The 27,538-nt window shown below is 39.7% G+C and overlaps 1 protein-coding gene across 5 annotated transcripts in view; it reads right to left on the bottom strand.

The window, feature by feature from the left end:
- Positions 1-5,294: 5,294 nt before the first annotated feature.
- The window catches only part of afap1 (actin filament associated protein 1), a 91,188-nt gene continuing 68,944 nt past the window's right edge, over positions 5,295-27,538 (bottom strand). For 2 of the 5 annotated variants that reach the window (XM_085155417.1, XM_085155420.1), the window contains exons 4-18: positions 24,575-24,683; positions 24,215-24,426; positions 23,946-24,125; positions 18,740-18,826; positions 17,562-17,637; positions 12,749-12,901; positions 11,719-11,930; positions 11,070-11,215; positions 10,674-10,788; positions 9,660-9,899; positions 8,784-8,913; positions 7,892-8,056; positions 7,613-7,803; positions 7,366-7,533; positions 5,295-6,533 (exon numbers count right to left, since the gene is read on the bottom strand). In XM_085155417.1, the coding sequence (XP_085011543.1) occupies positions 6,507-6,533; positions 7,366-7,533; positions 7,613-7,803; positions 7,892-8,056; positions 8,784-8,913; positions 9,660-9,899; positions 10,674-10,788; positions 11,070-11,215; positions 11,719-11,930; positions 12,749-12,901; positions 17,562-17,637; positions 18,740-18,826; positions 23,946-24,125; positions 24,215-24,426; positions 24,575-24,683 (2,211 nt within the window). In that variant the 3' untranslated portion in view covers positions 5,295-6,506. The remainder of the gene's footprint in view (positions 6,534-7,365; positions 7,534-7,612; positions 7,804-7,891; positions 8,057-8,783; positions 8,914-9,659; positions 9,900-10,673; positions 10,789-11,069; positions 11,216-11,718; positions 11,931-12,748; positions 12,902-17,561; positions 17,638-18,739; positions 18,827-23,945; positions 24,126-24,214; positions 24,427-24,574; positions 24,684-27,538) is intronic. The other 3 variants (XM_085155419.1, XM_085155421.1, XM_085155422.1) reach the window with 3 other exon arrangements.

Genomic DNA, 27,538 nt, shown 5'->3' with positions numbered 1-27,538 from the left:
GCACGCTCCAATAGACACACACACACACAGTACTCTCAAGGTAAGCACTCTTTCGCACACACACACAACAAGTGGAGATCAACGATCACCGGTGTCACGTCTGCACAGCTGTTTTATACGTAAGCTGTGGGGCGTAGCCGGGCGTAGCCGGGCGTGCCGGAGTGATTTAAAGAAATATCCACACGCCACGACCAAGGGGGGGGGGTCGTACCCCGTACACATGGAATATGTAACGGTGTGGAGAGATAGTCTCGATATGCTAGAGAACTGTCACTATACAGAGATGTGCTTCTGAATGTGGATGATGCGTCTTCTGATTTTGTAATTAAAGTTATGCTTGTGTTAAGTGATGTAAACAACCAATCGATCTACACTCTTCAGACGTCAAAACTGATCATTCGATTTTTTATGACACAGTAATGGTAAGTGTTCCCACCTACTACTCTTTGTAACTTAACGTGATTCTTCCATTTTCGTGTTTTGGACATGATTTTGGAGTCCATCTTCGCAGTAGCGATTGACTGCAAAAAAAACCCTACCGGAAATGTACAACTCTACATCTGGTCTTAAAACAGGAAGTTAGCATTTTCTTGTCAGGGTCTATTGTGTCAGAGAAAATCTCATGTCCTCTTCATGCAGCTGAGTACATTCAGTTTTTAAAACCGAAGCTCTGCAGGTCTGAGATCAGTGGCTTTCTGAACCACCAAATTGTGGTACTGTTAATGCTGATATATAGTGACACCAGTTAAATGGATGATACCTTTGACTTTTTGTCTTTAACTTTATCAATTAAACAGCTGAAGCTTTCACTGACAGCACTGGGCAGCAACCTAAGCAAAGAGGCCCAGACCTCCCTCTCCCCAGCCACCTCCTCCAGCTCGTCCGGGGGAACACCAAGGCGTTCCCAGGCCAGCCGAGAGATATAATCTCTCCAGCGTGTCCTGGGTCTGCCCCGGGGCCTCCTCCCGGTGGGACATGCCTGGAACACCTCACCCAGGAGGCGCCCAGGGGGCATCCTTGTCAGATGCCCAAACCACCTCAGCTGGCTCCTTTCGATGTGGAGCAGCAGCGGCTCTACTCTGAGCCCCTCCCAGATGGCCGAACTTCTCACCCTATCTCTAAGGGAGAGGCCAGCCACCCTTCGGAGGAAGCTCATTTCCGCCGCTTGTATCCGCGATCTCGTCCTTTCGGTCACTACCCACAGCTCGTGGCCATAGGTGAGGGTAGGGATGTAGATCGACCGGTAAATTGAGAGCTTCGCTTTTACACTCAGCTCCCTCTTCACCACGATGGACAGCACATGTGATACTTTAACCTTTGTACTGTTTTCATCAGTTAATTTTAACATGTGAAAATGTTGGATGATCGGTCTGCTGTCACTGGGTGGAGCTGAGGTCTGAATCTGAGGGCAGCTCCTGCATTCACAAAGGGAACAGAACCATCACAAACTGAAATATAAAGTTTATCCCTCAAATCTGAAATAAAGCTGATCCTCCCTGTCCTCACACACTCAGGATCTGAAGTTCTACTCTTACATGTTTTTTAGTTCTACATTTCTGCTGACATATGAGCTGTTTATTTACAATGTGCAAAACCTTATATACTATATTTACCTTTGAGCTGTTGGTGCTTTTTGCATGATGAACTGCAAAGATGAGATGATGGAGCAGGTTTCAGGCCCGGTTCAGTCTTCTGCTGCATAGTAGACAGCAACATGCAGAGGTATTATAACTGGTGTTTGAGCTGCTGCTTGAGAATTGGACAACAAATATTAACGCTTTCAATTATTTTTCTCAAAGGATGTAAGCTGTAAGCAGTACCGGACATCTAACGTTGTGAACAATACCTCATTAAGATTAATTCAGACTGTTTTTTTAACTGAAACTAATTCAGTAAAATAAATACACAGAGTCAGAACTAAAAGTTAATCAGTGGAAAAATTAAACAAATTTTAACTTAAGCTGCCAAATGGCCATAGTTTGTTTCAGTACATAAATAGCTTTTGCTATTTATGTACTGGTCCTTAGGGACTAGCAAAGCGCTATACAAATACAGGCCATTTACCATTTAATCGATAGTGAATGATTAATGAGGTGCTACTGCAGTGCAACCTTTTTTAAACTTTGGTGTTACTGTCTTTACAGATGTGGCAAGAGACAGAAAACGTGCTGCTGTTTGCACATATTTAATAATCAGCTCTGCACAGGAGCTGTAGAGTCCAGCCTGTTGCTCTTACAGTATAATACTCATAATAAACGTACAGTAATGGTTTTTCTCAGGATAAATTAACCTGCACAGATGAGCTAAACAAACTTTACAAAATTAGTTATTTTTTATTTTAGTCTGACGCCAGTACTGCAGCCAGACACAAGGGGGCAGTAGAGACATTTTGGCTTCATTTCTGGGGAGTTATCTGACTCATGTGAAAAGAGACTTTTTAATATATTTAAGATGACAATAAACTAAGCAGCTATAACTCCTCCAGACAGTTACATTGAATTCTGTGCTAGAATAATGAATTGTACAATACATGATGCATTTCTAAGTTCATTTACGATTTCATGTTTTTAAATTATTTTATTTATTCAAACATTCAAACAACACTAAAGTAATTTATTATTTAACAAGTTAATTTAAAATAAAAAAACGTTTTAAATGAAATTTTTAAACCTTATTATTACTATTAATAAATACTTCAAATCACAAAAAATTAAATTCTCAATATAAACCGCATTTGAAAAACTATTTTCGAATTCTAAATTAAAAAACAGATTTTCAAAATCATTTTTAAAACACAATTTAAATGGATAAAAAAAAAAAAAAGATTTATTTCTGACATTTAAAATGGCGATTTGTGCCTCTCATTTGAAAATCCATTTCCCTTTCCTGTAAACTCGCGGATTAGCTTTTCAGATTAGCCTGCCTGGATTTTTCTACACAGCTGTGCACTGCCAAAAAGCGTGTGTGCTTGAACAAAGACCATTCAGCCGCGGGCTTTACACCCTTGCCCGACACGGATATATGAAGAATGAAGGAGCTCTCCAGGGAAACGTAGTGCGCCTGTGGACTCAGCTTGACCACCTGTTGAAGGTAGTTTGATACCATGGCTAATTCTAGCATCACTGCATGTAGCCCTGCTGTTCTAAGAAAATATTACCCAGCTGAACTAGCTAGCATTATCTCCAGTCTTAGCAGAGGACAGTGACACTATTATTTTAACTGGCAAAAGTTGATTCTATTCATCTTATGTACCTTTTTTGGATGAGTGACAAAATGTTTCTCCCACTAAAAAAAGATAAGACTTGATGAACAGAATCAACTTTTTAAGATTTCCTTACCTGGATGATTGAGCATACATCAAGACACTATTGATTTAAGTTCATAAGTGTGTGCAAACATTTCTTGCCTCTTGATTTAAATTTCTGAATCTAAAAAGTGAATGCATTTAAAGCAGGAACTGCACACCTAGCCATCAAAAGGTTGGTGAACTTAGGGTACTCATCCTACTGTAGGGTCCTGTTAAAAAAAATCACAAGCATCACATCACCTCTGGTTATATTTTGTACAACAATCATAAACTATACATTCTAGTCATCCACTAATCAGTATTTTTTTGAGTAAATGGATGTCACTGATAAATCAGTAAACATCCATCACTACGTTCTCACTATTAAAAAGTACAATTATTTTCTAAATAGATTCATTATTCTCAGTCAGCTACACACAAACCAAGCTATCTAAATCTTGCTGGGTTTGATGGCTTGATAGAATTAATCAAAAAACAAAAATTGGAAGAAAAAAAAAACTTCCATTTTTGCAAAATATACATTGAGAAAATTTCTGCTTTTGTCTGTGTCAACAAAATTAAAATAATTGTGAACGTACACTGACCATCAAAGAACAACATAAAAGCTTCTTCTGACATGAGAATTGTAGAACAGTGAAATCTACTACGTCCTGATGAAGCTCTATAGACTAGCTCTACCATACACATGACTAAAGTGAAACTCGACTGACAAATTTAAAGAAAATTTCCAACTCTGACTCTGTCACTAGAAAGTTTCAAACCTCTTACACTTTTAATGCTAGGAATGATGATGGATTCTGAGTATTGGATGTGCATAACCTGTAGAACACTGGAAGGAACACTTCCAGAAATCAATGTCTATGAAAAGTTTATATCTAGATCTATCTACAAATTCAGGTTAAAGCTCTAACATTTAAAGAAGAAGCCAGATGTGAATAGGTCTGGAAACACTGCCATTTGCCCTGGGCCAAAGCTCATTTAAAACAATTGGAAAACTGTTCTGTGGTCAATACATTGCTCTGCTTTTGAAAAGAACCAACAATAAGGCACAAAGTCCGAGACTGGTTTGTTCGGAGGTTTATTAATTTATGTACAAGTGTGCCTGTCCCCGAGTTGGAGACTGTCTGTGATTATAAAACAAGAGAAAATGTATATGGTGCAAAAGAAAAATAAAAAAAATTCAAAGCCCTCCCGCCCTTCTACAGTACTACATTTACCAAGCTATGTACAGCAGGTTCACATTTACTGACATCAGACATCCTTTTTTGTTGCAGGTCAACACTTGCTGACCACCATCTCTTGTCCCATCTTTAAGCTAACATGCTTGTAAAACCTTAGGGATATCATTCCGGCAGGCAGGAGACAGGAAATATTTACATCACCACGAACCAGTGAGTGTCTGTGTGTTCAATGAGTTCCAAACTGAGTGCATGCTTTCACTACATCTGTCAACACTCCCCATAAAGTAAATTAGCCTTATATACATAGTAGCAAAGCTTAGGCAGTGAAACATCGTCCAAAAACAACAACAACAACACAAAAGAAACACCATTATCAGTGTGACACTGATGAATGTATGTGTGTTTAACAGTGTGGAAATCAAACTCACAGTCTTTGATTGAGCAGAACACACAGCAGTGTGAGTTTACAAGTGCCCCCCTTTTAGTCAGTGTAATGTTGAAGGATTTGCAATGTGCCATGAAGACATCTCTGAGCAACACAAGCACACACACACAGAAAGAAGCGCAAGTTCTCCATTAACAATACAACTATTACAAAGCATGGATGATGATGCTCTTAGTGAGGCCTTAATTAGAAACATTTTAATAAACATATAGGCTGTATAATATGTATTTTATTTGGGTCTGTCACCAGTATGGCCTTTCTTGATAAACTGGTCTGATTTGTCATATTTTCCATTTTAACTTTCACCAGTGAGTGAGAGTATGGACTGCAGGCAGGTACTCTTAAAAAATGTCACCTGACTATATGTTGTTCCTAAACTTGTTTACATCATTAATGGTGCCTTCACAGAATGAGCGAGCTTCCCATGCCATGCACACTAATTTCACTTTGTTATAGCCAACCATGTTACTATCTAATCTAACTGTAAGGCATCCTGTTGTTCTTTAAGCGTTACACCTTTCCTGTCTTTTCTGCCCCGCCTACTCTTTATATTAACAATGTTCACATATTTCACCACATATTAAAAAAAAATCTTATATGTGAAATCGAATATGTAAATTTAACAGGTTATATTTATATTTGACTCAGCATCTAATCTACTTTCAGTTAGCTGGTCAGCTTTCTGTTCATAAACTTCTCTAAACTGGCAGAAAAAGACATCCTTTTGGAAGTTGTCCAGACCACACGTCTGTATTCAGTCATGGTTGTTTTAATGCAAAAAGAAAAGCTGAAACAAACAGAATAAACAAGGAACTTACCAAACCAACACAAACTTACCATCGGATTACCCATAGCAATAAAGTCACAGATATAAAATATGGACATTCATATTAAAACACGCTTCAAGTGTGATTCATCATGATCTGTGTGTGAAAAGGTCTTTAGCTTTTCAAACACTTAACACAATTAACAAAATCTTCTGCTAGCCATGAGTCGGTGTTTCTGACAGTTGGGACAATTGTATTTGTACTTCTTCAAACATCAATGAGAGAGGAGCTACATTGTTGCCAGGCTGGTGTGTGTTACAATTATTGTTACTACAACAGAGGCATCATGACTGATGACCAATTATGTTGTGGGAAAGCAGAGCCACAAACTCTACGAAAATACTTTAAATACGTCAACATAAATAAACACAGGGAAGCTAGTATTTCCTTTAACATTTACAAATAAATACTTGGTTTTGACCTTGGACCTTTTTAACTTCAAATGGCTGGAACACATTTTGAGAGGAAAAATAAAGACAGGTGTTTGCTTGAAAAGATGTCAAAGCGGAAAACACAAGTTGCACAAGCAAGTACACTGAACATGTTCAATAGTATAAAAGTTTATGTTGTGGTACTTACAGTATACTCAAACTAGGCATGTGTTTTAGTACATGTGAATGCTATGCATGTATCCTCCTCAGCACACCTTCTGACGGTATTTTGTTTTTTTGTTTTTTAAATAAATATATACACAATTTCAAAAAAAGAGATTGGCGGAAGACTGATGCAAGGTGTATGTGATGGGTTTATGTGCCGGTCTTCTGTTCCCATTCCTGCAAACAAACACAAAGACTTGGTTTGCATACTTGTACACAGATTGCAAGTATTTGCATTTGCTGGGATTCTCTCATTTGTTTACTACCTCAGTGCATTTTTCATTGCTAGTCAGTACCAAATCAAATGAGCAGCTACATCACAATTGTGTACGTGTTTGTGGAGTACCTAAACTCACTTGCTTGTAGTTCACTGAAGCATGCAGTGAAATACAAACTTTATTAACCATCTTTTTTAGCCTTTTTTCACTGGTTATCTAGTTGGTGGAACTCCTCTGTGGACCTTGACACACACACAGCTGTTCTCTGCACTGCAGGAATCCTGAACCATAACGCTGCTGACCCGATCATTCTTATGCAAGTTGTTATGAGCTAACTCGCACTGTTTCCACACAAGTTCAAGACAAATGTAATTAAAATTACATATATTACATATGACTAAAAGAATGGGGATACTAACGTTACATTCATATTTAAATGTGTCTATATTTTAGGAGTGACAAAACCATCTTAAGCCGAGGAATGCATCTTTTAGATGTATCAGAGCCTTTCAGAAGGTTCCAAGAAGTTGATTGCTTAAAATACTCAGCCTACTGTTTTATAGGAGCCACATCACACAAAACAGGGAAGTCAAAGAGAATAAAACCAGATTTCAAAAACAAAAGACCCTGTCCACACCAAACAATGGATCAAACAATGTGCTTACAAAAAGGTCCCAGTATAGTTTAAAGTTTTGCAAAACACAGAGCTAGTCAGAGATGTAAAGTTAAAGGCACATCATATTCTCAGAGAAAGACTGGTGCCAGTCGCGTTGTGTAGCGTGACCTCTGACCTTAGCCTTCCTGAGGACATGTCCCCGGACTGCTGAGGGCTTCTGGCTGCCCTGCTGCCGGTAGAGCAGTGAGGCGCTGTTGACCGGCAGCGAGCAGGACTCGGTGTCACTGGTGTCACAGCTGGAGAATGGAGAAGACTCGTGTGTCCGTCGCAGCATTGCTGGTGACTATACAAGACAAAAATATGAAGGAAACATGAGTACACTAACGTGGCAGCACAAACTTATAAAGTAACTTCATACTCACCTGGAGGCCAGAGGAGCCAGCTTTCGGCTCGATGGTGAGGCCCAGGGTGACACCTCCGCTAAGGGCTTTCTTCAGGCTCTCTTTCACCTCAGTTAGCTCCAGCTCCAGGTTCACCCGCTCCTCCTCCTTCAGTTTGCACTGTTCTTCCAACTTCTTCAGGCGCTCTGATAGTGAAATATGTGAGCGTTTGCCTAATGTGAGAGAGAGAGAGAGAGGAGAAATATTACTTTATTAAACTCGTCTTTTAATGACAAGCACATTTCTATCTCTCTCTCTTACCAGCCGCTGCCTCCACAGCAGCACGAAGGTCTCTCCTCTCCTTCTTCAGCTGAGTCAGGTGGTTTCTGATTTCCTGCTTCTTCTTCATCAGCTCTTCCTCCTTTGCTTGCAGTCGCTTGGCATCAGCCTCCACACGGTTCTTCCCATACTTACACTGGTCCCCATCTACACAAGAAAAGTCTGGTTTCAAAAAGTTAGAAGCTAGAGACTGGGGTCATTTGCTAGCAGAGAGAGAGAGGGGGGGGGATGAACTGCTTAGAAACCCATTGATCTCAGTGCCTTACGCAGGAATTAATTGCCAAGCCTATGTTTCAGTGAAAAATACACTCATTGTGAATAATTATGAAGAATCAGTCATATAAACCGCTGCTAATAGTTTCAAATTTAGCACTCTTATCTGTGGTACTCTAAACCCAACATGAAACATTTGGTGTTTCCATTCTGACATTTGGAGGAATTGCAAGCTACACTAAGTGGTTACAACCCTCCTCGTTCACACATTAGGCAAAAAATATTTTTCTGAACCACAAGGATTAACTCGACCACATTTCGCTCTCTTCCAATGAGCTAGGGTCTGTTTCTGCTATCGCGCCTCTTACCCTGGAGTTGGCAGGAGGCTCAAGGCCCACATGCGTCACATGGACTGTCTCGAGGGTAGGATAGGTTTAAAGGCTTTCAGTTATTTACTCCCCTCTACTTAAACCAACTGTAATTTAGATATCCTGCATTTTCCACATTGCTGTGGAACAGAATTTTGCTTGAAAGCAATCAGCGGTGAGAAGCCAGACACACTGTCTGCTATTCCTTACAGAGCAAGACCTGACTGGGAAAGGTGGGTGATATTTCAATTCAAGATGACTTCCTGTTGGTATCTTCAAATCTCAAAACTTACTGGAGTTGTTGCGCTTCAGAGACGCAGTCCCATTTGTGGCAATGACTCCATTCTTCTTTGGCTGGTTCTTTGGCTCTGGCTTCTGTTTTGATGCCACCCCATTGGTTGTTGCTCCCTTCTTTCCCTTTAGCTGAACAAACAGGAAAGACACAATTCAAATGACCCTTCAAATAGATGTTAGCAATGCATATAAGCTATACACATACAAAACTGTACCAACATGCTCTTCCATAAAAATAAAAAACATTTCAAAGAAAAATGTGTCACTGTTGTTTATGCCACAGGTTTTCTACTTGGATTGCACTCAATATCGAAAAAGTTACAAACACTTTTATTATTTCATTAATTTTCCTACACTGGACTACTGTAATTCAGTTATCACTTTGTTCTAAAAGTTTAACAAAAAGTAAGCTGATCCAGAATTATGCAGCCAGATCACTAACTGGGACTGGAAAGAGAGACTATATTTCTCCCATATTAGCTTCTTTTCATTCCTTCCTTTTAAATTCAGAATTGAATTTAAATCCTTCTCTTGCATTATCAGACATATCTAAACGACTGCACCTTATTATCCTAACAGATCACAGGAGACAGTTTCCTTTTCGGCTTCAGGAGACAGGCATCATCTCTACTTTTGTTGTTTGGTGTTCATAATGACACAGGAAGAAAATCAGCAAACAAACTCCAGTTCACACTAGTTTCATGTTGGCCTATTAAATACATAAACATAAGAGATCACTAAGTAAACAAACAGTGAAGGAGAATTAAAAACACTAAAAGTTAAGAGGAGGTTAAAACAAACCCTGAATTGTTAGACAGTTAATATGCAGAAATGCAAAAAGAAACATGAAGGTTATGCAGCAGAGTGTTAGTCACCTGAGCGGAGTCTTTAGTTTTAGAATCAGCAGAGAGGAACTTAGAGGAGATTTTAGAAACAGGGGTTTTGTAGTGACAAGCAGAAGAAGATGCAGCAGTAGAAGAAGAAGGCTTGGGAGGACAGCTGGTGACTGGCTTGGGTGAGGGCATGTTCTCATAGAGCTCAGTGTTTTCATAGTGCAATTCCTCTTTCCGCTGGCGCCCCCCTGTGCTGGGAGTGGAGTACTGCATCTCTGGGTCCTTGGGTTGGTGAGCATGCAATAAGCAGAAGATTTAAGAATAAGGAGATGCCATAAAGGGGGGGGGGGGGGGATAAGGAGAACAGAAAGGAAGAAGATGATAGCAGCATTACTGCAGTATGTGAAATTAAAGAGCAATTGCTTTGACTTAACAAATTTAGTTTAGCTTCCCAAAATGGAGAGTACTGCTCCACAACTGAAAACATATTTAATGTTTCCTCTTTTTAATTGTTGATGAGCTTTTATCCAAGTCCTATAACGTTAAATCACAGGTTACTCTTTACTCCTTTATTATAGCATCTTTTATGAATAAACAATGTTATATTCTCTGTCTGCTTGTCTTTATTAGTTTTATATTATTATTATCATGCAACAGTGTAATTTTGCTCTTCTTTGGGTGCAGACTGACTCAGCCCTCAGGTTCATATGTAAATCTGTCAGGAGGTCAATGAGTGCAGAAGGTAAAAGCTGTGGTATGCAAGGGGCCCGAGCACCATTATTGCAAATAGCAAAGTACATACCATTACTTTAACTGGTCTAATTTGATTTTAGGAAAGAAAAAGATTTTTATCATGCAGGCTCACTGGAACTTCTGAAAGTGTCATAACAAAAATGACACATTTTCCAATAATATGTTAATGATATGCAAAAAATGAAAAGAAAAGAAAGAATCAGCCAAGAGTTTGTAAGCAAACTAGAGGGTGTTGAAGTGAATTATCTCACACTTTTTTCATTGCAGTACATATGCAACATCAGTAAGCAGTTGTGTCCTTACCATTCCATTTATGGGCACATCATCATAGTGTAGTGCCATACCAGTGGGGCAGGCATACCCACTGACTGGGTTGTCCAGATATGGGTTAGGAGACACGGCACGCTTACTGGTGAAACTAAACATAAAACATCACGATTGAGGCTTAAATATACAGTGCCCTTCATATATCTTCATTACCTGCGATTTTTGTATCTCTTAGTCTACAAAATAGTACAAACGATCGTATAAAAACAGGAAAATGAAAAAAGCCGGACATACTACGTTTCAACATATAAGTCATTGTGAGCTAATGAAATAAGAAATAAAACACATTAAGCACTAATTCTTTAAGAGTTCTTCCAGGTATTAACCAGAGAGAAAAAGATTCATGTGAAATGATGTGGATGCATCTCTCACCAGAAAGACTGTTTGGCAAGCTGGATGACGTTAGCAGTGGTCTCAACATCAATGTAGTCATAGTGCAAGGTGGCTGGGTCTGTGGTAGATCCAGTCTCAGCTAGCAAAACCCCCAACCAGCGACCCATCTCCTCAGAGGAGGAGGCCTGGAGGCAAAAGTCAGAGTTACAGAATATGCAATCCCGCCAGTGTCTGTGAAGAGTTAAATGTTTAAAAAGAGAGAAGGTTTATGATTTAGTGAAGGAGGACAGTAGAAACAGGGTGAGATGGAGGCAAATGATCCCCTAAAAAGACCAGCCAAAACAAGAAGAGGATCCTTATAAACTTTAAATTCCTTATTATTGTTATCTGTTTAAATGAAGATAATAATAATTGGATTGTTTAAGGATAGCGTGCAGACTATGTGAGGAAATAGAATCAAAACAAACTGGATGGCAAATGGAGGAAGTTTGTGAAGACCAACAACATTAAACACAAAAATCACTGTGGGTGGAGGAGATATTGAGCACTCGAGAGGAAGATAAAAAACTAAGGAGCAATTTTTTCTTGCACCAACTTAAGTGTGATTTAGTGGTGTTTGAGGCATTTCTAATTCCCTCAACAAAGTTTTTTTTCTATGAAAATCTCTCAAGTACGTAATCAAACTCACCTCCAGTACGGCCACTTCTTGGCTGTTACGAAGGAGGCGGAAGGCAAAGGGGTGTTTGTGATCAAGGCCGGGGCTGACCTCACAGCCTCGGAGGGGCAGTGAGGCTATGTGGCTCTTCAGGTCATCCCGGTCCTTGTGAAGGAGCAGCTGGTTGTCCTTGAGGCGGCACCAGCGCTCCCTCCAGCGGTTATTAGAGAGAACATTCAGGTAGCCTGTCAGAGCAAACACAGTCAAGAGGATACCATCTGAAAGAAGCCGTTACAGTGGCAATATTTTTACAGGCCTGTCTAGTTGGGAGACATTTTAGTCGTACCTATTTGAGCCTAAATGAAGGAAATAATAAGACATAAAAGGCATTTCTATTTGTTTGTCCATCACTGGTCCTTATTGCACACAATGGGGTTAGCATGGACCCTTGAGTACATGGGTACTTCAGCATCTAGCTAGTGCTACTAGCTACTCAACAAATATCAGCAAACGTACAAACTGTTTCTGTGCAGTTTGTCACACATTGTGTTTGCTAGCTAAAGGTACAACTGCTATATTTCCCAGGGAGAGAAAAAATGAGAGATGACTTCACTTTGAGATGGAGAAAGATGTAAGAAAGAACACAAGATGGTGGGGTTACACTATCTAATCTATCTAATCTAATCTAAAAATGCCAAGAAACACAACAAAAACAGGATGTCCAGAAACATGCACTTCTAAATGAATTTTTTTTTAAAAACTTTTAGAATCTTTATGTTTTATAATACATCTGAAAGCATAAGGAAATCAAAGCAACCTGTCTGAACTGTTTACTTTCAGGACCCTAACATAGCAATCTTAAGAAAAAACTTCCTAGAAGTGAGTTGCACCACTCAGCAGCCATTCTGAAACGCCTCTGGCATTACTTTGAAACATTTTCTTAATTAACCAAAATTCCAAAGATTCATTGGGACATAAATGCATTTATAGACCGGTCAATCAATCAAGATCCATATAAAAGCCATACTTCTACCATGTCAGGATTATTGCGTCTCTCTCTTACCACATGTAGGTACGTCTTCTTCAGCTGATGATGTCTGTTCATCCGTGGAGGGCTTCTTCTTTCCAAGTCCAATGATCTTAGTGATTTTCTTACTTGCTCCCTTCCCCACAGTGCCAGTCTTCTGCTCCGACTTTGTATTTTTCTTTCCTTTTCCTGAGAGAACATTTTGAAATTAATTCCTTTTTTACACTGAAGAGTAAATTAGTAAAAAGAACTAACAATCCTTGCTGAAGGACTCCTGCAAGCTATGAGGCAATCTATTATCTTGATCTCAGCACAGGAAAATACCAAGAGAGATGTTGATTCAGTTATGTTTGGATGCTTTTGTAATAATGTAAAAAAGAAGAGAAACCTTAGATTCTACTATAAACAACGCCGAGTTCCGAACGGGTTTAATCAGACCCTTGTGTTCAAAAAAGCAATGTTGGAGAATTAAACTCATTTCAAAATCCCAACATTCCCTCTGGTCTGAGTGTTCTGATTTGAGCTGCCCTAGTTTCTATTCAAATAGCAAAAGAGAGTTGAATGACTGTGCACATTCTGCTGGAAAGAGGGCTAACGGTGAAAAAAAAAGGTCATGAGAGGCTATGTCTGAGTCGCTCTGTCTGTGTAAGGAAAATAGCTTCTGCTTGACTCTCTTGCTTTGCTGATACTCTGGTCTGTGATGTATCTGAATGAGTGTAAAAGAGAGTGAGAGAATATAAGAAAGACAAAAGAAAGATGTGTGTTTTAATGTGTTTGTATCTCTACACTAGAAAGGAAAAAAAAACTTGACTTTTAACCTCTCTCTACTGTCAGACATCGAGGCAAAACAGACAGTGGAGAACAAGCGGGGGAGGGAAATATAAAGCATTCCCCTTCACTTATGTCATAGCCAACGTCTGGACTGACTCTAAACACACATGTGTACACAGAGATCTGTATAATCACTGAGGCTAGTTTGCACTTGCACTTGCACTTGCACACACACACACACACCCATTAATACTTAACAGGAATCAGCACCTGGCTGCTGAAAACAATGAATAGCAGTCCAAACTGATATGATATAATGACAGCAACTTCCTGTGTTAACTTCCTCTTTGCAGTCAAAAATTCCTGATTTGGCATTTTTGCCACATTGCATTTTCCTCCCTGAATGCAAGATGACAATTACCATGGCAACTGTCTTAATTAAACAGTAAGCTGTCTGCAGTCAATTTAAGATGCAGGGTCTTTCTTGCAATAACAAAAGAATACAAAGACACAATGCAGGGCTGAGGTGGAGCGTAGACACACAGTTGTAAAAGTAATTAAAAAAAAACTTTGATCAGGCTAATTTAATTCCAGTAAATCAGCTTTTTTTGTTACCAGCCATGGAAAGAATGTGGCTGATTAAGATTAAGAGAGTTCTTGGACTGAATAAGAGAAGGAGCAAAGGATGAGAACTACTAACTATTTTTTGGCAATTATTACAGCTGATGATGTTGCTGTGACGATACTGCATGATTAATATATGTGAATTCTGCCCCAATCAGTCAGAGAAAAACCACATCCAAAACTTCCTGAAGTCTTTAAACATGGTTTGCAATAAATTTTGGTGTGACAGAAGTCACATTAATAGTCGCCAATTTTCCCTCTAAGCTGCGCACGTGCGCAATTGCGCACTGCTGGCACGGTCTCTGCGCACAGGAAATCTGCGTTGCGCACAAAAAAAATCTAACCTGAATTGAAATTAAAATTAATACTTTAACAATTCTGTTTTGCAGTGTTAGTCAGTAAGTGACTGGCTGCTCCCGTATGGGATTAGAACGAAGCCACCTTATACCATAGTCCAGCCAATAATGTGATTCACATTCGTATATACGCAGCCAATCAACGTCGTTGACAGGCTATGACAGCGTCCTCATGTGCCGACACCGGCGTTTTAACTAGCAAAGCGGCGTGGCTGATGTGGAGTGAAGCCACGTTAATGACAACGTGTACAACGATTGGAGATGTGAGCAGGACAGACGGAACAATTGACGGAAAAAGTGTGGACTTTACACCAGTTTTTAAATTGTGTTGATAGGCCACGTAAAACTAGAGTTATGATAAAAATATCTGCAATGTTTGGTTTCCTTGCTGAATACTATCATTGTTTATATTTACTGCAGGAAGAAACGGTAAAAAAGGCGTTTTATAAGGAAAAAGGCTCGAAAGCACTCTCCGTATATGAGCAAAAACAAACTCCACCCCCCTCTCTCTTTCCTATTCGTCCAAAAAAAGTACCATGTCGACCAATCAAAAAATGGTATGGCAACATGGCATCTAGTTGTTAAGAAACGGGGTGGTGGGGGGGGGGGGGATTTTTAGGAGTGACGGCGGTGTTTTGAGATGTGAGAGATTTGAGATGTTTAGCTCAAATCTTGTGTAGTTAGTGTGTAGTGTAGTCAATATATTTGTTGTGTGTGTCAGAACAGTGAGGCGACTGCTGAATGTTACAGGTGTTACAGGAGTGATACATCTGCTGTTGTCAGGCCTGCAGGTATCAGGCTGTTGTTCTCCTTTATCTCATAGTAAATTATTTTTTGGAGTGGCACAAATAATTTGTGTGGCATCAAATTTGATGCAGAACAGCTGATTGTTCTGTAAATAGTTTGAAATGTTTATTTTAAAATGCATTGGCTGCATTTAAAAAAATAGCTGCAAAAAACTTTGTTTGCCAAACTGAGTTACTTTTTTGAGGAGTAACTATATAATTATTTGCCCAACATTGGCCATTATATCCTGTATTTTGCAGACAGAGAGTTACAGGACTCTCTCCCAGACCACACACTCATACTCATAATACAAGTCAGAGCTTTATAAAAAAAAAAAAAAAAGAAAGTTGTGTTTTGGAAGTTGGAGTTCAAGTCATTTTTACTTCCAATAGTGTTAACATACTACACAGGCCAATGGCTAGATTTTTTTTTTACATTTTCATTGTAAATGGGCTGAAGCAGTTTAAAAGTAGTCTAACATAAATGTAAATGCTGTAATTTGATTATTTTAATAAACCACGTAACTTGGATGGATTAGATGCTGGCGTGACCACAGTGCACACGTCTGATGTCGCTCACAGTGGTCCAGGGGACCGCTCAGGGAGTTTGTGTGTTCACTCAGACACATGAAAAATTAGAGGGAACATTGATAGTTGCTGAATTATTTTCTCACAATGTTGGTTCTAAAACTATGTTATGCACTTTACTACTGTTGGAGTGGAAGTGGATTCATTTTTCTTCCCTCTTTCTGGGTTAGTATTGTGGACAAATCTACCATGACACCATCGTGGTGTTGTGAAACCAGAATGAGGCGTTGATCTGACCCTGACGCCACATGCTAATTTTTACTTGCAATGTTTCAATCATAGGTCATTAACCAATGACCATATAATGAATAATGCCCCTTTATGGCTCTTACAATGACCAGATTGATCAAATAAATGCTGTTTTCAATCTGACTCAAATTGAGCGACTGAGTCCATAAACTCACCAGGAAAGGCGATCACAGGACCAGGTTGAAATAATAGCAACTTATTTATAAGCAGGGCTGAGGACCTATATTCTAAATTTGAGTAAATGTAGGGCAGCAAAGGGAAAGCTGTGCTAAAACAGTCAGACAGAGAGAGAGAGATCTTTTTTTATTATTAATGGAATGCTAATGTTTACTATATAGCAAATTATCACAGAGTCAGTAACAGCATGTAGGTCTTTGGGATCCAATTCAATGGGATCCAATTAATTCTAACCACCACAAAGCGTACTTCATTGTTCAAAGATGCACTCTTTTTTCAGTACACATCACCCCAGATCTCATAATTTCATGGAAGCAACACAGAAAAATGTCTTGCACAACCAAATCTTTTCAAATCTCGAAACCCAATTGGTTGTTAGACTTTAAATCAACTGCTGGTGGGAAATCTGTTTCAGATACAATTCTGGAAAAATTAACCAATCTAAACAGAGCAAAAAAATAAGAGTGTTAAATTTTAGTTGACAATCCAAATAACTGAGCTGACAAGTAAAATGAGTTTTCTCTCCCAGAAGAATTTTGCCAGCTGAGAAAACACACGGTAAATAATCTGAGAATATTTTAACGGTATCTCTTTGTTTTGGCTTTTAGCTGAGTGAGGAAAGACCATCCCCATGTAAAAGCATGTTAAATAAATCCAAATGCTCATTCTTCAGCCTTCAATAAAGGCTGACCTTTCCACAGCTTGCAGAGATTCCTCTCTGAATTATGAGGGAGATGACGTGAGAAAGACAGCCATTCAGCCTGAGAACAATTCTTTACGGTTCCAAGAAACACCAGTTTTAATAACTCCTGTCCCTCACTGAATTTTATTATTGATGTTGTACTGTGCCATGGGGCTATGATTAAAGGTACTATGTGAATGCAATGTGATCGGAATGGCACTATGAAAACAAGCTTTTAGCTCAATCACACAGTCTTCATTAGATTGTTCATCTGTCATGGATCTGTTGACATGCAAGCTCAAAGCTGATTTTATTTAATCTATGGCATCCAGATGAAAATATACTTTCTGTTTGGCACCATAAAGGGCAACTACTGGTCTTCATTCACCTTGACCAGATGGGATGGAAAGATCCAGAATTGCAGTTGTTGTAGTTGTTGTTACTCATAACACAGAGTCCTTGTTCTGTTAATCCAAAATTAACTAGAAATCCTTATTTTCTCTTTATCAGACATGAATTTTCTCATGAAAGATTGTTCAGACCTTTTTGTTTTAAGCACAAACTAAAATGGATGAAAATGATTCATTTCTGGTAGCAACTGTCGCTGTGACTCTCACCTTGGTCCTTGCAGTCGCTGTGACCGTTCTCATGGGTTGCTTCCCCATCTGAGCTTGGCCTGTCACACGATGCCTTCTGGAGGCAGGACAACCACAGAGAAAAAAAGAAGAAGAAAGAAAAGAATGGGTGTACAGGAAGGTACATAGTGAACAAAACTGTACTTTCCTGAGGACAGACAAGTCAAGAAGGCATTAACGCACAAACACAGCTAATTACACTGCAGTAACATCTGCAACATGTTACAGATGAATAATTAGGCTGGTCTTACGTTTGCCATGCCAAGTTGGAAGAGGTTTGTCAGGCACACATATATGTGCCGAGTGCAGTTTGTCTACAGTGATTTTACCTGCTTTTTTACCTGCTTTTCCCCATGAAAGCCAAATTTCCTGTCTGTGCCATATAGAAGTAAATGTTTTTAGACACCGCCTTAAAATATACTGTGATTTTGTTTTATTGCACTAAGAAAATACAAGGTTATGTCTACAAGAATACATTCATCTAAGGAGTTTTAGAACCAAATAATCTATTATCGACGTTTGAAAATTTATTGGCTAAGGCCAATAGCCTTATGTCATCTTTCTCCTTCCTGTGTTCATTGGAAAGGCAGTAGTGTGTCAACAGAAAAAAAAGAAAATTGCTCATAAGAAGCAAGTGTCTGCTTCAAAAAACAGTAACAAATCCTGGTTTAACAGATTAAGTACGTGTAACCTTTTATTGACACTGGAAGCACATTTTATTAAACTAAACTGGTGTTAATTACAGTGGGAAGACAGATATTTGATTCAAAACACTGCTGTTCCATGAAGTTATCTATTGCACAAATAATAGTAAGCCAAGGCTAATAAATTAAGGTACCATCTGAATGACATATATATATATATATATATACACACATATATATATATATATATATATATATATATATATATATATATATATATATATATATATATATATATATACACATACATACACACATATATACATATATATATATATATTTAGTGTGTTCCTGGCAGAAAATACACTTCCCAGACCTGCTAAGACTTTGGGAAGCGCAAATCTTCTACCAACCTGAAACCTGATCCAAACCCTACAAAAGCAACACTTAATAACAAAATACAACATTTGCTGTTAAAATGAGTATCATCTATCAGTGTGAGTGTGTTCTGTTTACCTTTTCCAGTTCAGGTTTATGCACTGGAGATCCAGATCCAACTCCATCCAAATCTATGCTCCCATTAACACACACCTCTCTCATCACCTAGGAACACCACAAGGAAATACGCCATTAGCTAACGTGGCTGCCATTCACATTAAACAAGTCCACAGTCACACATTTGATTGCCGCTGTGGGAGATCAGATGCCGCCATCTCTACCGGCTCCTGACTGCTGATCATACCATGTGGGTGGATTCCTAATTTAAAAATCCTAAAATATTTCCTCGCTGAATTGCCACATGATTAAGAAGCTCATTCCTTCAGTCTAGAAGGTTTGACTGGGGTAATGCAGGCCGCATGTATGGTGAACTCTCTCACATCTCATCATGCTACTGAATCACAGCCAAGGGAGCAACAAGCAGTGCATGAACTGCAGGAGGGAGAGCATGCATGCATGTGGTGTGTGGCAGTAGTTGGTGGTGGGGTGGGGGTTGGCAGGTCTGTAACACATATGAGACACAAAGACTTTGCCTGCATTCATGGAATCCATACACAATAAGGTCCAGTAGGGGTGAATGAGATCTGCAGAGCTGTGAATAGGGCGCCAGCGTGCTTTACCATGACCTCATTGGATGTCTGACCTGGCAACCCACCATGGGATCTGGCAATCCCAGACATGTGGCAGTGACAGAGAGTGCAGATGAACAGTGGGTATAGCAAAATGAGATTTCAGTTGAACCGCTGTGTGCGCAAGTTGGCTAATGCACTCCCTGACACACATGCAGACACACACACACACACAAACTCCCACTCGTCTGAACCATCTCTGGCTGCGCAGGGTTCCTCAACTCATTGGTTTTGGCTTGGAAGGAGCATAACTGGGTTTCGTGGGGGAAATGACAGGCTGTGGCTCCATGGGTTTGGCTCTGAGAGCAGCTAAGAGGCCAGAGAATGGGATAGACAGCAACATCATGTCTATCTTTCTTTCAGAGAGCTTTTGCTGCCATGCCAGTGTACTACGTAGGTCTGATAATGCACTACAAATCAAAAAGAGGAGGAGGTGGTGAGACTGGAGGCTATAACTATGGGTGCTGAAACACAACTTGCAATAAAAAAGAAAATAGTGTTGACTGATGACTTGTTGCTCATTGCTTGTTCACCTCCTTGCAGTGCACATTTTGCAATTTTATGGTATAAAAACAGCTTGATTTCTTTACAGATGAAGCAAATTGAAGCATTTAATAGATGTGAAACCCATTCTTTACAATGTCTGTAAACCTACAAATGGCTGTCCCTTCATGACCCTGGTTCTCTTCCTGTTAAAAGGGATTTGAAAAACGTTTTCTGTCTGTCTGTCTGTTTGTTTGTTTGTTTGTTTGTCTGGCAAAAGATAAAAGAAAAAAATGATATAATCAACCAACACAAACCTTTTGTTTTCTGAGTGATTGCTTTTGGCAGCACTTATCCAATTGATGCAAAAAAAACCAACCTAAAAATAAACTAATCTGTCTGTCTCAGGGTTTGTTTGTTTTTTTTTTTTGGGTTTTTTTACAATTCATTGAGGCCTATTTTAAAGGCTCATGCTGGAATAGTTGCATTGCAGCTCAAGCTATAAATGTATTGTAAATGCTTATCTTGAAAGTGATGAAGGCATTGCCATGCACAGGACAACCATACACTGTCAAGGAGTTTGCACAAGGGGTTGGACTGTAATGGAAACTTGAGCAGATAAGCTGTGACTAACAGTGCACATTCCACTTACTTCCCCCAAAATTTATGCAGGCAAAGAAAAGAAAAGAGAAGTTAGTCAGTCAGCGAGACAAAGAAATGAGGTCAGACTATATCAGCAGGCAAAGATGAAGACAAAGAAGGAGTTGGGGTGTGGGGAATCTATACAATTAAAAAACACTGAAAAGGAAAATGAAGCGATGACACAATATGAACATGTGTGCTCCATAAACACATCGTTAGCCTACAGGGTCTGGGAGACTCATTATTGTAAACTATGGGCTTTGGAAAGCCTCAGGTACTCTCCCAGCTTTCCCTTCACCCTGCTTTCTTTCATTTCTTTCCTCTCCTTCGATTGTGGAGCAAAGCAGGGCTGCTCCTTCTGTTGAATCTGATGACTTCTATTTCACATGCCTTTCACATGCCCAGTGGGGGGAAAATATCCAAATAAATTTAAACTTCTTTGATTCAGATCGATAATATTCAAGAATGACTGTTACTGAAGCTCAATGTCTCTCTGGGTAAAAGATGAGCTTGTGAGAGGTGGACAAAAAACACAAAGCTCAAGAGACAAAAATAAATTTAAGGGGGAACAATGAATACTTAACATATCCAAAAACAGTCTCAATTACTATTTTTTCCTTCTTCTTTTAATAACCTGTCCTGTCCAGCAGTTTTAGTAAGTTGAATCGTAGTCTGCATGTTCAGTTGTGGCAACCACAAAGAGACAAAGAGGGAAGGGGCAGCAGGCACACTGGGACATACCCACTTTGTGTGACTTGATGCCACTCTTACACACCCCACAGCTGAAGGGAACACAGACCAGCCAAGGAACGTAACCCTGCATGTGCCACTTGGCAATTTCAGCCAACTGGATGTAACAAAGCCATCTGTAGTGGCATGACGAACTACATGTGCATCAATTAAGTAAACAAAAAAACACCAGAGCAATTGCTAGAGTTACAAAATACCTGCCACGGCACTATCAGTTCAATTTGTTTCCACAATCCCGACACCTGACTAAATATGTGTCCAGACCCAGTTTCTCCAAGCAACAATTAGAGCACTCATTACCATCATTCAGATGGTTGAGGGATTTGTATATTTTCATGGGTCTGGTTGAAACTGCCTGCAGATACTTCAGCCCCCCGATGAGGTTACCTGCACCAGCCAATCAATAAACAACATCTAATTACCATGCGGAGCAAGTAATTGAATCAAGAAGAAAAAATCCAAACTGTTTGGGTCTTTATTTCCTGACTGAAATAAACATGCTACAGCTGAAACTTCCAGAGAAAGACCAAAAGGAAACACTGCATATAGTAAGACTGGTGTTTCCATCAGTACATGGGGAAAATATGCTTGAGGGATTGTTTTCTTAACAAGGAGGAAAACAAGAAGACAAATCACACATTCAAGTCTAAAAGTCCACTGGAACTGCTGGAGGCCACAAATGTTTATAAAAAATATCATCACACAAATGCGCTAGGAGTAGGGATGGGTATCGAAAACCGGTTCTTGTTGAGAACCGGTTCCCACTGTTTCAATTCCTTGGAATCGTTTGCCATTTTTGCAAACGATTCCCTTATCGATTCCAGTCGCCCCGAATGACGTCACCACGTTGCGGAGTGTCATTTACCTGGCATGAAACACGGCGCCTAAGCGGCTCAAACGCTAAAAAGTTTGGTTATACTTTACGAGAACGGATGACAACAGGGCAACTTGCAATACTTGCAAAGTAGATATTTCATTTAAGGGAGGAAACACTACGAATATGCAAAAGCATTTGCTCACAAAACACGCGATAACCTTAAATGTCGTGTTTTTAATTCCGCTCCGGACTCGTGAATCTCAACCCAGCAGCAGCGGTAACGTTTGCACGTCCTCTCCCGTTAATACGGCAGGTAAATAATCAACTAACAGTGCAGATTATGTTAGCGCGATCTGCCTTATTACAAAACCTGCCATTACTGTGCATTTAGGTGACCATGATGAGACAGACAGAGTCTGGCTCACATGCTGGCAGTTCTCGCTGCCGTCTACCGGTAGCGTCTCCTTTCAGGCCGGGATAGACGAATGTCACCGAGCAGTGACTAAGTTTGTGGTAAAAGGCTTGCACCCATTTGCCACAGCAGATGCCCCCGATTTTCGGTAAGTGAATGTGTTTAATTGTAGGCAGGGACATTATTGGATATTCTTGTGTAATTGCTACAGAAGAATATTTATTTTATTATTTTACATTCACAATTTTTTTTCCTGGGGACCCTGTGACACCCCATTGAAGAGCCGTAGCTTGGATCTGTTAAGATCTCACTGTTGGGTTTGTAAGGCCATGTTACTCCTAAATTTCTATCTTGTTCAAAGAGAAGATATAAAACAAAGATCTAAGCTAATTGACCTTAGTGTTCTCCTTTTTAAAAAAAAAAAAATTCGATAAGAGAATCGATAAAGAATCGAATCGTTAAACAGAATCGAAAATGGAATCGGAATCGTGAAAATCTTATCAATACCCATCCCTAGCTAGGAGGCATCTTAAAATAGCACACGATAGGTTGTTGAGAAACCATAAATTTCAGGAGATACATATGAGATCTGAAGGGAGCAGAGATGAGAGGGAAGAATGGGGGGTGGGGGTTTCCTTTTAAAACAAAAAGACCAGATGACACCCACCATCAATGTAACTGAAACAGACAGAGCACAGAGGTGCTCTCCAACAACAAATGGTTGCAGGGATAGAAAAGCAGTACCGGAGCTTATTTGATGTCAGCGGGGCGGGTTTGTTTTGTGGACTTGTTGAGCTGCCAGAAGGAAAGATCAGAGAGTGAAAGAGAAGACAGGGGAAGGAAGGGGGGGGGGGGGGAGTCTGTGAGAGAGAAGCAGAAGAAAGGACTCAGAGGACTGCAAACCAAACATCTCCACATGAGAGAGAAACCAGCTGAACCACCTGTTCACAACAAACCAGTCATACAATACGAGGAAAAGGCCCATCCTGAGGAAGAAGGCCAAGACAGTTACACCCTTTATTCTTTAAAAGTAACTTGAACCCACTCTCTAAAACATGTGAAAGCAACTTAAAGGCTGATCCCAAGATATTTTAGATGTTCAGCAATCAAGTAAAGCTAGTAAAGCTCCAAGAAAAGCTAGTATACTGCACTGGTGTTCTTGTCAGCTTCAAAGTTGGGCCACACAGAATGTTCTTTATCTACTGATTAACTCTTTACCCCTTAAAAGCCTACCAGGCATAACCTTTGAAGTTCTCTTCTCAACTGAGTTGTTGGAGTAGAAAAAAAAAAGACCGGGTGTGCACCCTTGAAAAATCCGGAAACTATTCTAATGGTCATCAAACCACAACTCTATTGATACATATCAATAAAGATGTCAAAGCTCGTCATTATTGGTACAAATCCCATCTTTATGGGGAAAAGAGTTCAAACAAACACCGTCTCTATCCAGTGTGATGGTAAAAGCAGTAGTTTTGAGATTTAGTGTTGTACCTTAAGCCACTCCTCGGCCTGTTCTTTGCTCTGCACAGCCAGCACCAGGGCGTCTGCACCTTGGTGGACAATCTTTAGTTCGTGCTTCTTTTTCTTGCCATCTTTAGGGATGTGTGTGATGCTGCACAATGACAGGTTCAGCTCCATTTGGGGAGTGTGGTCTTTGGAGGATTTGTAACACTGCATGGAGAGAAAGATTCTGTTTGTAGTGCAGTTTATGCTCACCATTTGTACGTACACAGACAGTAACATGCCTGAGTGTTTCTCACCAGCAGTTTGTTGTCTTTGATGACACAGAGGAGTTTGGTCCACTGGCCGAAGCGTTTCTTGCGCAGCAGGAATGCACAAATCCGGGCATCCTTCACGAGGTCCATGGACGCTTCCTCAGAGGGCCACTGGTGACGCATCTTCTGGCTCTTCCCATCCTCCTCTTCCTCATCGTACGACTCATAGGAACTGCTCATGGCATCCGAGTCATAGTCTGAGAGGGCATGAATAGACTGCCCTTTATTTTATATTCAAATCAGGTAACGCAAAAACTTGGGACACACTCACTTTTTTCTTCAGAAGTCTGTAACATAACTACTGTTATATGATTGATGTGTTTTATATATTAGCTTGTCACTTACTGGAGGTGATGTATTCTGGAGCTTTTCCAGGACCTAAAGGAACCGCTTCCTCATAGTAGCCTTCTGGAAGAGATGAGCTGGGCAGGGGAGGGGGCCCGTTATTTGGAGTCTGCAGAGTGAACACAGGTTTCCTCTACTTTTAATAATGAAACTTCAAATGACATTTTAGCTGCTTTGAAACATGGCACTGAACAGATCTGGTCTAGAACCTTCAATCATTTCAGCACTTGCAATTCAACTGACAAAACAACAGCCCTCTACATTAACACTCACCAGGCACATCAATTGCTTTCATTCATGACGCCTGGCTCTTCTGTGCAGAGATGTTTTTTCAAACAAAAATGCTATACACTATTCCTGGGATTATTTCCTTTATTTCCTCTCATCATCAATAATGAGAGGAGATAAAAGACCAGTTTTACATTCAAATGTATCAATATTTTCATAAATCCTCATTCATACAAAACTCTACCCATCATGCCTCAAACACAAAGGGGAATTAAGGATACCAGCCATGATCTTTTGTCTTCAGTCTTTAAAGGTGGTGACGATAATTCAAAATGATTAATCTCCCCATCTGCCTTTAATCACTGTCAGAACTACAAAAAGGAAGTAATTAGCTGCTGTAACATGAAGAAGGAGATATTCTTCTGGTCCAAGACAACTTAAAGGAAGCCATTAACAATGTTATCAGTGCAGCATTGAGCCTACTTCATTACTAAGTGTCACTTAATAGACAATGACAGAGCAAAACAGAGGCACAGTGGTTGCCTTTGTTTTGCTGAGGAGTCTTTCACTTTTCAGGTCAAAATCAGAAAATATTAGGTAGAAAGACGAGACAATATAATTAGACAGTGTCTGAAAGAGAAAACAAGAAAGTGTCAGTTAAAGAAATCAAATCCGAAGTTGTGTTAAAGACACTAAAAATGGCTGAAATTATACCAACAGAAAGGTACTGACATAATTCCACAATGATTAACTGTGGTCTTAAATGGAGTTAAAATATTTTCATGCCATTATACTGCAGAGCTCATGAGCAGTGAAGCTGAAGGGTGGGGGTGAGACGTGCTTTGTTTGGACGTGTTCTCTTTGGCACTGCACAGTCCTACAAATCTAGTCAACAGGGTGAGGGATCAACTGCGCAGCCTGACGTGATCCGTCTTGGCTGTGTCGCACTTCTCAGACATTTCACCTCGTACTAAAACAGCACTGTGGCTACAAACATCAAATCTGATAATGTGGTTTAACACTGGAACAAATAGCTTAGTGGCCGGCATACGTCAATGTACATATATTTTTTCCATTGCTGTGGAGTTGGGAGTTTTTGAAAGTTCCCCATGGAGTGCTACGACTTCTGTGGAACAGCTTTTTGATGAGTGTGTCTTTGTTGTGTTTAATGGATTCTGAGGTTCTCTATTTTGATGTTGGTGATGTCACATAAGTAGTAATATAGATGTTTTCACAAAGCTTTAAAAACATAACCCTTCTTTTAAATAACTAATATGACCCAGCTGAGTGTAGCATAGCTTATTAATGTTTCTTGTAGAGCCTCAGTTTAATAAGCAGCCTACACAGAATACAAGCCAGAGAAACTCAAAGTGCATGACATGTTGTCAAGTTGTAAAGACCTTATAAGGCCACACTCTAAGCATCCCTGAAAGCACTTTAAAAAAGACCAAGCCCGGCTGCTATGGCTGCACACTTATGGAAAACCTCTTTGATTTCCCTTTTTATTTTCTTTACTGATGGTATTGCCGATTTTCCAGTTATAGATGGGAGAAACATCATAAGTGCAGTCTAAGTCTACGTGCTATGGGCCATAGGTTACAGCCGGCCCAATCAGGTGTCAGTGCTGCATTGATGTAAGCACCCATTACTGTAGCAACCTGGGACATAAAAAGGACTTGGCTCATGCTCTCAACTTCTTCAAAGCACAGAAAGTGTGTGTCACTACAACATGACAGTGCACTGTCCAACATCACAGCGTTGGTCATAATTATGGCATTTCTGTAATGAAAGAGCACTATTGAATTTTGGTTGTACATGTCTATTAGTGAATTAAGATGCCAAGAAAAAGCCAATCTGTTATGAGTATCCTGCTCGTCATTTTTATATTCTAGTATCTCTAGTGTTGAGTGGAGAGGAAAGCTGGGAGGGAGTGGGGAAGAGTTGTAGCAAAGGGGCTCGACTTGGACTTAAACCTGGGCTGTTCCGATTTTTTTTTCCTTTCTGTGGTAAGACAGTGGAAATGGTGACTCAAACATACAAACACACATATATGCTAAAAGTCACTCACTGAAGCCAAAGTATAAACTTGTGTGATGGTCTGTATCTCCATAGCAAGCTAAAATATTAGTCAAATAATCCCTTCTAAAATGCTCCAAAAGGATCCAACAGATACAGGTAGTTATAAAAATAACTTTTTAGCCCATTCAGGTTTGTTATGAAGGGGAGGAAGTACAACATCACTTTTGTACCAGGGTGTAAATATGCTTTTCACTGCTGCAAAGATAGGCATTTTAACATCGGAGTCTATGGAAATTGACTGAAGCCAGCCTCAAAAGGCACCTCGAAGGACTGCAGTTTTTGCCACTTTCACGTAGGCTTAATTTGTTTTTAACCTGAAGGTTACCACTTGGTAAAGAAAAACAGCTGGGATCAAAGCTGATATGAAAAATACTAACAGAGTACAAGAAAAAGAATAAAACAGGTGAAGGACAAGGACCATGTGATCTGTTGAGTCCAGAAATCCAAAAATCCAGATTCTCCATTAACCATGAGACAGTGCCAAGAAATGTTACTGTAAGTGGCGAGAGGTCATTTTTAAATGAAAGATGAGAACATTTAAGATACACTAAAATGAGATAAGGGATAATGAAATAAGTTTAAATTAAAAGGTCAAAGCCTACATCTTTCATGCATTTTTGAATTATACTTTTGTGAGTATTTTGTGGTTTATGGTGG

This window comes from Neolamprologus multifasciatus, chromosome 3 (genome assembly GCF_963576455.1).
Source record: "Neolamprologus multifasciatus chromosome 3, fNeoMul1.2, whole genome shotgun sequence".
NCBI classification, from domain to species: Eukaryota; Metazoa; Chordata; class Actinopteri; order Cichliformes; family Cichlidae; genus Neolamprologus; species Neolamprologus multifasciatus.
The sequence above is the reverse complement of the archived record's forward strand: the minus strand, read 5'-3'. Positions and strand labels throughout refer to the sequence as shown.